At 44.9% G+C, this 15,879-nt stretch overlaps 1 protein-coding gene across 1 annotated transcript in view; it reads right to left on the reverse strand.

Moving 5' to 3' along the window:
* UBE2O (ubiquitin conjugating enzyme E2 O) overlaps positions 1-15,879 on the reverse strand; it is a 738,495-nt gene that overhangs the window by 243,188 nt on the left and 479,428 nt on the right. Inside the window, exon 13 of the mRNA XM_069200225.1 lies at positions 5,071-5,160. Within this exon, the coding sequence (XP_069056326.1) occupies positions 5,071-5,160 (90 nt within the window). The remainder of the gene's footprint in view (positions 1-5,070; positions 5,161-15,879) is intronic.

Genomic DNA, 15,879 nt, shown 5'->3' on the forward strand with positions numbered 1-15,879 from the left:
TGGCTATATTGGTCACTGATTTGTTTTTGTTTTGTTTTTGAATGTCAGAAATGTATATTTGTGAATGTTGAGATGTTATATTGGTTTCACTGGTAATAATAAATAATTGAAATGGGTATATATTTGTTTTTTGTTAAGTTGCCTAATAATTATGCACAGTAATAGTCACCTGCACACACAGATATCCCCCTAACATAGCTAAAACTAAAAACAAACTAAAAACTACTTCCAAAAATATTCAGCTTTGATATTTATGAGTTTTTTGGGTTCATTGAGAACATGGTTGTTCAATAATAAAATGAATCCTCAAAAATACAACTTGCCTAATAATTCTGCACTCCCTGTATTTCTTCTAAGATGGTTGCCTTGTTTATAGTTAGGCCATTTGTTTAGCTTTAGGTTATCAGTGCCACCGTGCTAAGGCGTAAAATCGATCGACAAAGAAAAACAAATTGTAGGTGTTCACATTAGGTACTTTCCCTCTTCACGCTTTTGAGGGAATTGTTCATATTAATTACCGTCCAAGCATGCTGTGTTATCTATTGTTTGGGAACAACCTACATCAGGGGTCCAAGTAGATCTGTATAAATACATCACACTTTAGACAGATAATCAGAGGGATTCCGACCAGATACTATTGCTGCTATCAATGCTGCACGTCGCCTTGACGCTGACCCGGACTTCGTGTTCCTACGGAGTCTAAGCACAAGACCTCATTACATGGTAATAAGGGTTGGGGGCTCCTTCCAGGGACATGGCATTGGCAGATTAGGTTTAACATATCCAGATCTCCTCTAGGTAGAAGGTTAGGCCTATTATGATATGGAATAAGGTAATATTACGCACTCTGTCTTTCCATGTTATTGCAAGATGGTGGGGGTCTTTATAATTATGACTCTTGTCTTTACAATTCTGTCTCTTGCACTGTTCATTATCCTAATCATTGCAGCCCATGCAATTTATTGCAGATTGTGTTGAATAAAAACTATTGCAACCTTTCTGCATTCTCTTCGTTATTGCCTGTGTTTGTTTGAGACATGATGTATTTGTGAGAAAGGGGTAGTCTCCGTTTAACCACGACACTCCCTGAGATGTCATACTTCTGAGTCTATGCGTAAAGGCTGCCACAAATCACCTTTAACTGTTTGGGTTTTTGGTGAGGTACAGCTAGTGAGCCGGAAGGGTTGGGACGACAGTTGCAACTTGTTGTAGGATAGGCATAGTCATCTACAAACATAAGTACTGTCAGCCTTAAACCAGCAGTCTTGCCCAGAGCAAGAGTCCAACTATGACAGGTTACTAATATCAAATACAATCTTACAGAATTTCTGAAAATTGCTCACACTGCACTTAAGAGTACAACCTGACTTCTGAAAGGCATACCCCTGAAAACTAATAATGCTTCTTTGCATGTAGTTCATCTAATGGTCCCACTAACCAGCTGCATTCCTCCGCACTAATGAGCACTTTAAATTCCTGTTAATTCTATCTACCACAAAGAAGCTGGAATAGATGCATGAGATGGTTTCCTTGCAAGCACAATTTATACCACTAACCAACAACAACCAATAACATCTGGTTTAAGAGCCTTCAGTTTGAAAGCAGTGCATTGCTCAGCATAAAGCACTTCAGCTCCTCATTAAGGATAGTAAACGCTAAATAAATATAATGAAATACAATACTGTACATATTTTCAGATGGAAAAAAATTAAAAACTGTGGGGTGGTAGTTAAGGGTTACTTGAAATGGTGGATTTAGGACACTTGGGGAAGGCAGCAGCTTAATCAGTAAATGCCAAGGCTTTAATGTGAAGCTGCTATTGTACTATTAAACCTTAGCTCCCTTTCAATTTTATGTTTTTAGGGAATTTATGTATTTGCTTTTAGGTTGCTGTGACTATATCATGGTGGGTGTGAGTGTATGATGATGGTGGTGGTGGTTTGGACAATCAAGGCTGCCTGGCAAGCTAGCTGTATGATATTGTGTGTGATCTTGGGTGTGTGGACGCACAATGGTGGGTGTAATAAAGTGTTATGGTGGACATTGGAATATGATTATGGTTGGTGGGCGTATTAGCGCATGATGTTTATGTTGGTGCAGGATGCGTGGTCCTATACGGTTGATTGTGAGGACGTATGATGGTGGGTGTAATGCCATATTTAGGTGGGTGTCATGGTAAAGCAGGTGGTATTAACAAAGGAGTCATACTGGTGACCTTGGTGGTGCAGTAATTGTTGTGATAATAGTAACGGTTCCTAATACAAGCTGGGAGGTGTAGAGGGGGGAGCGAAATGTGTACCACAGGTCCCCCACATTCCCCAAGGGCAGAGGTACTGTGAGCCACCTTCCCCTGCCTTGCTCAAGTGAAGGTGGCCGTAATGTCAATGTCATCATGTAGTCCAAGGATGGCCCCAAGGTCCCCATTCGCCATGTCTAAGGGAGGGGGAGGGCATAAAACAAAGGGGTGATCAACCACCACTCTTGCAGCACGTTCCCAATTTCGATAAGGGCTAAAGAGTGGGGGCCAGCTGACCAGCTCGGCCATGACCAGCAACATTGTATAAAATTCTCCTTCAACCCAGGCCCCCTGGAAAATGGGGGCAGCTGACATCTCACCCACTCTTCTTTCTTAAGACATCTTCTTGCCTGACACCAGAGGGTGAGGGAGTTAATTTCCTTCCTCACACTCAGACAAGGCAAGGGGTGGGAGGCATGGAGGTATTTGTCTCCATACTACCAAACACTCCCTCCTCCATGCCCAAAAGCAAGGGGAGGGTGGGTGGGGTTAGGCTTTAAAAAATAAAAAAAAAAAGAAAGGCAGGGCAATGAGTGTTTCAGGACACTCACTTCTGTATGATCTAGTTAATGCTGCATACCACACAGGAGCCCATCAGCTAGCACCCGCTGTTGCGCTCTGTCCCCAGCACCCACAGCAGGGACGAGCTGATCCAGTCCTCCATGGCCCACAACATTGTGTGGGCCACAAAAGACCAGGTCAGCTGGAACCCACTCTTGTGCCTTGCTCGCAAATAGGAACAGGATGCAGGCACAGGTTCCTGATGATCATCTCCTCTGTGGCCAGAAACACTGTGCAGGCCATGGAGAACCAGGTCACCTGTTGCCCACCCTTGCACCTTGGTTAACTTTAGATTGCCTTTCCACCCTCGGGGAACATTGGAAAGGATTGTCACTCTTCAAAGGTTTTAGGAAAGGCACAGGTTAATTAACTCACTTTGCACTTCGGCACACATGGTTTTGTGTAGTCCTAGTCTTGCCCAGGTCAGGAAGGCTAGTGTCAAAAGGCCTTATGATTTCATTCTCCACGCCTATTGAAAGGCTAGGCGGGAGATACTAAAACGGGTGGCTTACTAAACTACTTCTGAACACCATCAACAACTGACTTGCCATGCTACTTTTATCCTGTACTTATTTTTCATTCAGACACATGTAAATACTGCAGCATGCACAATAGATAGGGGAAAGAAGTTTAACCTGGAGAAATGGGCCACAGAGCAGTTTTTTTACACATGAGATGCGCCCCTGCTACATAAACAACCCAGCATCATCACCTCTTATGCAATACTCCCAAATCACCACCTTCTAAGAGCTATTTAAGTTTAATATTTAAGCTCTGGTCACTGGTAAATGTGGTGTGATCCTAAAACACCGTGAAAGTACAAATAGATTATTTATCCTACTTTATCCTCATGCCTATTTCTGTGCTTTGATAGATCTCCATTACGCCTGCTCCTCTTATGATCATTTACCCTGGTCTTAGATCTTCGTATATGCTAAGTTTCAGTCATAACAATGTAAGTTAATGCTATGCCTCCTACCTCATTTTAGTCTTTGAACTTTCAATAAAAACATACCAGTAAACACCAGGAACCCATGAAATTGCTTACCAGTATGGTACACAGGTGGATTTTCTGAGTGCTACTGCCAAATGTTCATAGTCAAGATCTTACTCTGAACAGTGCCTCACTAGTGACCAGTTGCAAAGCTCATGCAGGCCAAAGATCTGAAATCTAGACAGCTGTCAAGGAAAGTATTAATTGAGGTCTTTCCTGATGGTGCGATGATGTTTGGTCTTCTTCACTGGCTGACTAGTGTGCCACCTCAGAGTGCACTGCAAACTCATTTGAACTAATAATACTGAATTCTAAAGGAATCAGATGCACCTTTTGTGCAGTTCTTTAAGAGGATACTCCATCATAGTACAGCAATCCTGACAGAACACCGCCCCTTTTCAAACAGTACTATAACATCCACAAACACTGGATCAGTATATTGATGTACCTGAAACAAAAATCAATACACTCCCATTCCCAAACAGAACAGCTGCAGAAAACAGACAGTTAACAGACTTAAATACATCTATACTATTTGGTACCCGCCTGAAAGGCCACACTTGTGAGGCTGTATTGTTAAAGCATTCTATGTTGAATTTAAAAGACATGCAATGAGTTAAAGGAATAAAAATGTACACAATCCTCCTCTCATATTTAGAAGGTTAAACGAGATGTAAGAGGATACTTTTGTAGTCTGAAAGGAGCTGGATTAAGCAAGACTCACAATGGGTTTAAAAAAAAAAAAAGAAAAAAAAGAAACAAAGGAGGAATACAATGTACACAACCCTCTTCTCACGAGTGGAAGGTTAAAAGAGGTGTAACCTGGTACTTTTGTAGACTGAAAGGAGCTGGACTAAACACTGCTTTTCTATGAAGGGTCAGATTTTCCACATTGGCAAGACTGCGTAACTTCACAATTAAATGCAGATGCCCCACTGTCCTTCCATCACAGAAATTATAAAGAAGATTTAGTTCTCCAGCATTAACAGAAAATATTAATAAAAAAAGTCACCTTAAAAAATGTAAGGCACCAGAAAACACGGTATGTGAAGACTGAAACAATGGCTGCTTGCACTGTTACTCCTACCTCACAGGTTACTTTTCTCAATTATAACCTTGTACCTTGAAAACCTCACTCTCACCAAAGGTGTTCACATGAAGTTGAGCAGGAACAGATACTCTAGTACACATGGCACAGTGAGCAACCCTAATGTCTTACCTGAGGCAGCACAATCGTCTTAGAATCATCAGCCCACACAACTTCCACTTTACTGCTGACATCCACTCGAGCTACTTGTCCAACTGAAGGCTGTGGGGCAAGAATAACAGTTAAGTGCAACTGTGGTGTCAATTAAACAAGATCATCAATATTCACAGTATTGGGCAATGTAAACAAATCTGTTAGTCTGAGTCGAATCATCGGGTGCCTGATTACTTTAATAACTTACAAGTTGAAGTTCTAAGCTCGATTGCTTAATCACCTCAGTCCCCAGGCTATGGACTCATTAGCGTCTCTGTACTGTGTCCATTATCTCCCTCTCACAACAGGCAGACTATTTTGTCCAGTAGCCTAGATGGACTGGAAAACACAAGCACTTAACTTAGTTCAAGCCTTTTCTGGTAGATCTAGTTTTAACTATACTAATAAAAAAAATCCAAGATGACAATCTTCAATGTCTGCAATTTTAATGAATAGCTATGATGAGGCTCAAATGGCAGGGCCATCAAAAACTCTAAAATCAAGTTAAGGTTCCACACTGGAACCACAAGGCAAACTGGAGGAAAAGTAAAAAACACCCTGCAGAAGCCTAGGCAGCACAGAGAACTTGAACAGATGGAGCTGGTTACATAGGCATAAAAAAGGGACTAAGTAAAGCAAATAATTTGACAGTAGAATTCGCCAATCCTGGTCTAGTAAGAGAAGGAAAAGCAGAGAACATTTGACTGTTTTGTTCGGAAAGGATCCAGTTACCACAGAACACAAACCTATCAGATATCCAGCATACCGTCTTGATCGAAGAATGAGTTCTGACCAAAATAACTTTGGAAACAACTATTGGAGCTTCAAAAATCTCAGCATACACAACTCCATCTCCATCCATGGAGTCTCAAACCTGACAGTTGGAGTACAGGACCTGAACACCCTGCAGCAATATAAGATCTGCCCTGTATGGCAACATACTCTGAGGCCTAACACTAATGTCCCAATAGATTGGAAGCACAGATAATCATTGCCCATCTGGAGCTAAAAGGGTCAGCTGAGCCTTGTCTGACAGACTTCTGAAGAATATGAGGGAGGCTTGGAATCAGATAAAGAATAAAGCAAATCCCCAATACTACAACAGGTGAAACACGCCACTCTGTACCCATCAGAGGACAATGGTGTATTTTTTTTTAAAGGGCACTTCCTGGTTAAGGTTGACCAGAAAGAAGCACTAAGTGTTTAAAAATCATCAGTGTCACAACAGAGTGAACCCCAGACTTAAGAATTCTAGGGACAACCACATACAAAGAACCTACTAGGTGCATCTGCATCAAAGCACTCATTGCTGCAGAGACCAGAGCAGCAACCTGAGGGCCTGCGGGAAAAGGCACATGTACCCCTACCTCTCCAATTGTCCAGGCAGTCAACTGCAGTGGTTTTGTCTTATGAAACATGTGCTTGCACTCCAGAAAGGTCTTTGAGGCTAGGCAGATTTAAAAAAAAAAAAAAAAAAAAAAAAAAAAAAAATTGCACACTAATGTGCACATACTGTTCTAATGTCTTCAAATGCTCATCACTCGTTACCCTGAGAAGAAGGGTTTCTTACCATGGGAGGGCTGTTCTATCAAAATATGAGATGAGTGCATTCACCCTGCAGGTCCTGTGCCACGAAACAGGATATGGTCACCGTTGCCAAGCAGCGTGATCGGGGGACAGATGCTCATGTCCAGAAGTTCCAGGCCCAACACTCCTGGTCAAATCTGGAGCCACCCGGATGACTCAGGCCTGGTAGTTCCTGACCTTCAGAACTCCGGGCAGGAATGGTAGAGGCAGAAGACATACAAGAGTTTCAAGCTCCACTCTACGAAAAATGGGTCTTGGAGAGAGAGCCTTCTTAGGAACTCCAGAGCACAAAAGTGTGAATATTGTGCACTGAGTGATGCCAATAGTTCGAGCCAGGGCTTGCCCCATTGCTAGAAGATGCCTTGACTCACCTTCAGATGTAACTGGCATTTGTGATCTGCTAGTCGTAGTCCGCTGAGTTTTTTCACCCGGATGTTATACGAGTCAACAAGGTGGTTTACTAGCAGGGAACTGTCCTTATTGCTCAGTCAGGTCCATTAGTGATGCGTTGACGTCACCCAAAAAGCCTGTGGGTCTCATACCACCTTCCCTAATCACTGAGTAGTGGCTACTCCGTAACTGACGAAATTTTGTTGGGTCTTGGCAATCTTAGATGATTTGTACCAAACTGGAACGATACTCATCAGGGACTGTTGACAAGACCCGTATCACATAAGTTCATGTGAATAGCTACCTAATAAGCTGCTGGCATTAAGAGAACAACGAGCAAGAGTAGATAAAGAAAACAAATTCTCCAAATGCCTACATCTGCATCGATTTGCTGTCAGGATGAATTGCAAAGAACAAATTTGGGTTTAGAACTACTCATGAAAGCCTGGACCACCGGGCTATTAGGCGTAGGATTCTGAATAAGGAGGGCAAGATCTCCTGGGACAGGTCTAGGTCTTCTACACACTTGCCTATTTACTGCAGGGCAAGAGCAAGGTTTGGCCCAAGTGCCAATTGGTGTGTCTGAGAGCCTTCTTAAAAGGAGTGGTGGTACGGTGGAGGCTTGCTCAAGTTGCAAGACCTCTGTCAGTACATTTGCCTTGACCTCAAATACATGGCAGCTGTTAAGTCAAGGACTTCGGGCAGCATGTTGTATAGCTACGTTGAAAGAGGCAGATTCTTTAGTGGAGGGCCTAGGGGGTCGAAATCAACCTAGTGTCAGAGGAGGTTTTTAAGCAATTGGCCATGAATGTCCACAAAAATGTTCTCATTGTCTCAGTAGTAGGTGGCATCATCTCCACTGTTGACATCCGTACCAAGTTGTCTATGCTCTGAATCAGAGCCAAAACTTTTTAGAGTGCTTGAGGGTGGGACTCATGTGAAGTGGAGGTGAAATTTAGAGAATTTAAGAATAAGGTTGGATCAGTTGCATTGAACATACGGTGGGATGCAATTTCAGTCATGGTTGTGGTGGATTTACTTCAAGAGACAAAAGGCAATTGGAGCCTCATTCAGCTGTGTCAGCCTGCCTTGAGGACGCAGGAACCACCATGGATCACAGTGTCAGGTTCACAGCAGGCATAGGCACTAGTCCCAGAGTCAGGACAGACCCTGCTACTGGGTCAAGAGGCAGAGACTGTTGGGGATGGATCTGCAGACTAATCTGACTGGAGCTGTTCTCAGACCATAGGGGTCTGAAGGTGAGCCAGAGACCGAAGGGTGTCAATAATTTGCAACATGGGGTCCTTGAAGGCCTCGAACTGTTATGGCACAGCAATAAGACATGTGAAGTTGGGTTACATTGGGACCAGTAGTGGAATTGGTTCCATGGTAGGAGATCTGGATCAAAAAAGTGAGTCATCTTGATGTCCCCACAACTCAAGGGTGGTGAGATGTAAAATAATCCAGGTTCCCCTTGTGTTCCTTCCTCAATTTGGACTTAACTCAAGATTGGAGAGGGAGGAAGATATTTCGAGAGAATGGCCTTAAGAGCAGGAGCAAAGTCCACTCCTTGACTTTGATCCAGAGAGGTTCTTAAGCACCTTCTGTTAATGTTCAGAGGCAAAGAGGTAGGCTTATTGTTTTCAGATCACCTTAGGATTCATCTAGGCGCAGTTGTGGAAGGAACTGTAGCTGTGTGATGACCCTAGACACCAGTGATTTAACTTGTGGGGCCCATCAAAGACATCTGTTTGTAGCAGTTCCTAAAAGGCTTAAACCTGGTAGTTTTCATTGAAGAATATGTCCAATGCACTGTGGAAAAAGATTTTTCAGAAGAAAAAATGTTTGACAAAGTAAATTCTTTGGAAGCGAGCTCTAGTCACACTTTCTAAGGTGCAGAGAGAAAACACAAAGTGCGGTGGTGATGCCTATATGTTGATCCAGTGACACTTTTGGGGTGGAGCAAAGCGGACAGAAGCTGCACCATGCCACTTGCTAACATGCAGGAGCACTGCTGAGAAAAATCTCTGGATCCAGTTTGGTGCCTAGAGTTATCACGAAATTTGCGGTTAGAAGTCTCTACCAGAAACACTACTGGAAGAGCATGCATGTGGGTTCTGCTAAGTTATTTTAAATATTTTATGGTGGAACGGTCTATGGTGAAGCCAAATGAGAGAAAAACTGCGTGAAGATCACCTTCACCACCCAGTCATCTAAACAGGTGTAGTCTGCACCTCCTGCCACTCTCTTTGGGCTGATCTCTGCCCTTTGCGTAGTCTTCAAAAGGCAGGACCGCAAACAGTGGGGGGATTTCTGTGGGAAGGGGAAAAAAAAAAAAAAAAAAAAAGGTGGAAGTAGGCTCACAGAAAACTCAGACGGCATACAGTCCTGCAGGTTTAAGGCCAATACAACTTGCCCAAGGAACAGAATTCTGAATAGGTCTCATATCAGAGAAAGAGACAGCAAGTCCAAGATACGCTGGAGGAATCCATACTTCCCAAGTACTAACACGCCTTCCCCATCTCCACCTCTGGCACCACTTTGTAGTGCACGACAAGGACCTCGGTCTTCAAGAGTGAAACTTCTTGTGGATGGTGAGCAGGTCAGCAAGCAGTAGGAATCTATGGAGGTATACCCACAAAGGACAGGGAGCACCCACATGAAATTATCTCAAGCACCCATTGATAAATGGTGATTGCCCTCCAATAAATGAATCGTGGATGAGAAAGGGCAAATTTGAGTGGTTTTTCTCCAACTGATCTAGCAGAGTTGTGAGAAGATTGATGTTGCAGCTGCTGAGCCCAGACCCTCCCTACACTGTTGTAATGCCAACAAAAAAAATGTTAGGGGCTATGGATGTCATATAATCTAAATGAGATTTATTATTTATTAAGTGCAACTGATACCTAAAATATGTCCAGGTGCCGAAGTAGCCAAGGTATGACTTAATCCACTTCAAAGTCAGTCCCTGGATTCCACCTTCTGCTAACCTCACAAACAGTGGTCATGGAAAACTATTAAACACTGACCAAAAGGAATTGAATTACTTTGGTCTGTGAGTATTCAAAACGTATCTAAAATGGAGACCTGAAGAGATTCAATCATATGAAATGGACAGAAACCAGACTGAGCTTCATCTAGAACACTGCTTTACCCTAGAAACCGGAAAAGTTCCTTGTTATCTGTTAGACCTTGCAGCTGTTTGGCATGTCTCCCCTGTCTTTTTGCCTTCAGACCTCCTGTTTTTATGGTGTAATGATCTCTGTTTTTGCTGGTTTATTGTCTCTGCTCATTTTAACACTGCTAATCAGAGCTAAAGTGCAAGTGCTCTCTATATAAATTGTACTGTTAGCTTTATCCATGATTGGCATATTTGATTTACTGGTAAGTCCCTAGTAAAGTGCACTAGAGGTGCCAAGGCCTGTAAATCAAATGCTACTAGTGGGCCTGCAGCACTAGCCCTGCAAACATGGCTCAGACCTGTCACTGTAGTGTCTGTGTGTGTAAGGAAATGCCTCCTTGGCATGGTTACCCCCTGACTTTTTGCGGTTGCTGATGCTAAGTTTTGATTGAAAGTGTGCTGGGACCCTGCTAACCAAGTCCCAGCAGTAGTGTTTTTTCTCTAAATTGTACCTTTGCTTCCACAAATGGCACAGCCCTGGCACTCAGATAAGTCCCTTGTAACTGGTACCCCTGGTACAAAGGGCCCTGATGCAAGGGAAGGTCTCTAAAGGCTGCAGCATGTCTTATGCCATCCTGGGAACCCCTCACTCAGCACATGCACACTACCTCACAGCTTGTGTATGCTGGTGGGGAGAAAATTACTAAGTCGACATGGCACTCACCTCAGAGTGCCATGCCAACCTCACACTACCTGTGGCATAGGTAAGTCACCCCTCTAGCAGGTCTTACAGCCCTAAGGCAGGGTGCACTATACCACAGGTGAGGGCATATGTGCATGATCAATATGCCCCTACACTGTCTAAGCAAAACCTTAGACATTGTAAGTGCAGGGTAGCCATAAGAGTATATGGTCTGGGAGTTTGTCAAACACCAACTCCACAGTTCGATAATGGCTACACTGAAATCTGGGACGTTTGGTATAAAACGTCTCAGCACAATAAATGCACACTGATGCCAGTGTGGAATTCATTGTAAAATGCACCCAGAGGGCATCTTAGAGATGCTCCCTGAATACCAATCCGACTTCTAGTGTGAGGCTGACCAGTTTCTGCCAGCCTGCCACACACCAGACAAGTTGCTGGCCACATGGGGAGAGTGCCTTTGACACTCTGTGGCCAGGAACAAAGCCTGTACTGGGTGGAGGTGCTTCTCACCTCCCGCTGCAGGAACTGTAACACCTGGCGGTGAGCCTCAAAGACTCACCCCCTTGGTTACAGCACCACAGTGCATCACAGCTAGTGGAGATGCCTGCCCCTCTGGCCACTGCCCCCACTTTTGGCGGCCAGGCTGGAGGAGATAATGAGAAAAACAAGGAGGAGTCACCCACCAGTCAGGACAGCCCCTAAGGTGTCCTGAGCTGAGGTGACCCCTGCCTTGAGAAATCCTCCATCTTGAGTTTGGAGGATTCCCCCAATAGGATTAGGGATGTGCCCCCCTCCCCAAAGGGAGGAGGCACAAAGAGGGTGTAGCCACCCTCCACGACAGTAGTCATTGGCTACTGCCCTCCCAGACCTAAACACACCCCTACATTTAGGATTTAGGGGCACCCAAGAACCCAGGAAATCAGACTCCTGCAACCTGAACTAAAAGAGGACTGCTGACATACAAGCTTGCAGAGACGACGGAAGACGACAACGGTGGGCTGCCTATGCCCAGGAACTGAGACTTGTAAGTGTCTTACTTACCTCACAATCTAACCAATACTTAACTCCCCCAGGAACTGTTGATTTTTGCACTGTGTCTACTTTTAAAATAGTCTATTGCCATTTTAACAAAAATTGTACATGTTATTGCTCTAATTCAAAGTTCCTAACTGTCCTGTAAAGAGAACCTTGCATTTTGTGTGTTTACTTCAAATCTTGAAATTTTGTTTCTAAAAATAAATTAAGAAAACATTTTTCTATATAAAAACTATTGGCCTGGAGTTAAGTCTGAGTGTGTGTTCTTCATTTATTGCCTGTGTGTGTACAACAAATGCTTAACACTACCGTCTGATAAGCCTACTGCTCGACCACACTACCACAAAATAGAGCATTAGGATTATTTAATTTTTCCACTATCTTACCTCTAAGGGGAACCCTTGGACTCTGTGCACACTATTTCTTACTTTGAAATAGTATATACGGAGCCAACTTCCTACAATGTGTGTAGTTTTAAACTGCCTGTTCAATTTGGCAAGTATACCCACTTGCCAGGCCTAAACCTTCCCTTTTACTACATGTAAGGCACCGCTAAGGTAGGCCCTAGGTAGTCTCATGGGCAGGGTGCAGTGAATGTTAAAGGTGGGACATGTACTGATGTGTGTTACATGTCCTAACAGTGAAATACTGCTAAATTCACTCTTCATTTCTGCAAGGCCTACCTCTCTCATAGATTAACATGGGGGGCTGCCTTTAAATATCTTTTAAGTGCAGTTTCTCTTTGAGAGCAGATATAAATTTGGTGCTTGGGGTCTCTGAACTCACAATTTAAAAATACATCTTTTAGTGAAGTTGGTTTTTAGATTGTTAGTTTGAAAATGCCACTTTTAGAAAGTAGGCATTTGTTTTTGCTTAAACCTTGCTGTGACTCTGCCCGTTTGTGTATTCCCTGCCTGTGTCAGTTTGACAGTTGGGCTGTTTACATCTCTCCTCTAAACTGTGACACAAAGGGAGCTGGGGTATAGCCTGAATATCCTGATGAGCCATCTGTGCTAGATTGGAGGGAAGAGTGGTCACTTACACCTGAAAGGACTGTGCCTGCCTCACACAATGCAGTCTCCAACACCCTGGTGTGTGTCTGGGGCCTGGCCTGGACAAAGAAAGATCTTGCAAAGAACTGAGACTTTCCTTTGAAGTTTGCCAACTTGAAAGGCAGAAAGGGGTACAAGTATTGGGCATAAAACCGCAGACTTTTAGAATCTTTCTGAAATCAAGGGGAACCGCTGCCAAGGAGAAGAGCTGAAAGCGGGAGGAGTAGTGTGCCTTTGCTGGATCAGCCTGCAGTTGCTGCTTCTGCCTTAAAAGAGAGCAAAGGGGGAACTTTGCTGTGTATCCTGCTTGAGAAAGTTCTCCAAGGGCTTGGCATCGAGCGTGCCTCCTGTTGGAAGTCTCAGGGATATCAAAGACTGCAGTTTCATCCTCCTACAGCAGTGGAAAGTGTGTATTTTGTGCTGCTCAAGGAGAAAAACCACTGCAGCGCCATCAATTACACCCCTGGCCTGCACCGTGACCTGCTGACGCCGCACTACCCTGCTTTGCACCACGAACCTGGTCTCACCAAGACCGTCATTGGACAACTTCACCGAGCCGCTGCTCGCACCGCAACCTGTGAGCCCTGCGCTCGGCATAGCCTTGCTCCCACCCCAGCCTGGGCATTCCAGACACCACCTCTCCTGCTGACACCAGCAACGCTGCCTACACCGTGGCCAGTGGACACAGCTCGTGAGGAGCACGAAGCACCGTCCCACACAGCAGGCCCGGTCCACTGACGCCAGCACCATTGACTACAGTGTTGTCAACAGACATCCCTGCCTGCACCGCAACCCTCAAACACAGCCCGGGGCAGTCCTGCGCCGCAACGCCGACATGGGCCTACTGACGACAGCACTTCAGCAATGGTCACGCAGATGCCTGCACCGTGATCTGGTGACACTGCAGGTCGCACCGTCCCGCTTCACACCATAGCCCTGGTCTCACTGACTCTGCTGGATGCAGTCATGGAGCCGCTGCCTGCACTGTGACCTGTGGGCACCGCATGTCGCATCGACCCGCTTTGCACCGCAGCCCCAACGCCATCCACACCAGCGCTCCTGACTTCATCAGCCAGGAGTTCCATCCGCAATGCAAGTGACTTCAAGAGCCCGATGCCCCCTGCACCAACTCCGGAGAAGACACCACGATGCCGTTCTCTGGAGCTCACCGTGAGGATCACAGGGCCCTGCAATTCCAAGGTACTGTTTGCAGGCCTTCCCGACACCATAGCTGGCCCGTGACGCCAGACGGAACTGTTGGTTTTGTTGATCACAATGCCATGATAGCCCCAGGTAGCGTTATCAACTTCAAGGGACTGTATTTTTAAGTTAAATCTTACAACATTCATATCTTTAGCACTGTATGTTGGATTATTCTCGTTTTGGCCTTATTTTACACAGATATATATATTGCCTATTTTTCTAAAATTGGTGTGGTGTCCTTTTGTAGTGTTTTCACTGTGTTACTGTGTGTTATGCACAAATGCTTTACACATCGCTTCTGAGATAAGCCTGACTGCTCATGCCAAGCTACCAAGGGGGTGCGCAGGGGTTATCTGAGCTGGGTATTTCCCTTATCCTGACTGGAGTGAGGGTCCCTACTTGGGCTGGGTGCAAACCGACTGCCAACTAGAGATCCCATTTCTAACATTGGTTGTCAGCGGTGAGGATAGGACTTGCACTGGTATACACTACTATCATATCGCAGACCACTACGGGACACACACAGATTTTCTCTTTGACCTATTTTTGATCTTGAGTTCAAGTGAACTCCAACAACATCATGTCGCAGTCAAGAGTATCATCCGTGGCATCCCAGGATTTGGTTTTTAAGGATTTGGTTTCTGAGGAGGATAGGTTGGAAACCTACACCGTGAAAAACTTGAAGGCAGTTTGAAAAAACCTCAAAGTCCAAGTCAGAGATCTCACCTCCCAAAAAAAGAAAAGAGGAGCTACAGAAGGCACTGAGGGCCTGGGTAGCAGCCAGAACTGCCAGTGGGCAGTCTGTGGATCCAATGGGGAGTCTGCGGACCCACATCCTAGGGAAGATGTCCAGAGGGCGCAGGCACTACTGGGGTGGGGGTGGGGGGGGAGTGGGGGGGGGGGGGAGGAGGTGGGAGCTTTGGGAGGAGGTACCCCCTGGGTCAAGCAGCAGTGGTGGATCAAAAGGCCTTACTACAGAGAAGTTGGAGGACAGGAGAGGAGCCAGGAGGCACCAGACCAAACTGGAGAGATTAAAAATGGAGGATCAGAGGGACCACAAGCCATGGAGGAGAAAATGCTTTTGGACTATGAGCTTAGAGTAAAGGAGCTGGATGTGGGGAGCAGATCCAGCAATGATGGTGGCAGCAATACCTCAGTGCAGTCAGATAAAATTGTGCACATTCATAAGAACATAGGGAGAGAGTACAAGACAGGGAGACGACATACAGAGGTGGTTTCAAGGACATGAGGCATTCAACCACATGAATGGGGTCCCTGAGAAGAATTGGGGGGCAGGATTGTGGAACCACTTCACAGAGGAAGGGGACGGACACTTTGCCAGCTTAGGGTAAGGGGTATACCTACACTGACATGAAGGAAGTTCCCACCAGGTATGGCCCCACTCCTAACAAGTACAGGGATCAGTTTAGAGGGAGTAAGAAAACTGAGTCCCAGACTTGGTTGGAATGGAAAATGTTACTTAACCAGTGGACATCAGTTCGTGGCATGTAGTGCTCTAGATTCACATGCTGTGCATAAGTCCGCCATCTAGTGTTGGGCTTGGAGTGTTACAAGTTGTTTTTCTTCGGAGAATGTTTTAGCTACTAAGAAAGCTACCTTCCATGATAAAAACTGTAGACTATAAGAATGCATGGGTTCAAATGGTGGCCCCATAAATCTCTTAAGTACAATAT

This window comes from Pleurodeles waltl, chromosome 7 (assembly GCF_031143425.1).
Source record: "Pleurodeles waltl isolate 20211129_DDA chromosome 7, aPleWal1.hap1.20221129, whole genome shotgun sequence".
Classification (NCBI taxonomy): domain Eukaryota; kingdom Metazoa; phylum Chordata; class Amphibia; order Caudata; family Salamandridae; genus Pleurodeles; species Pleurodeles waltl.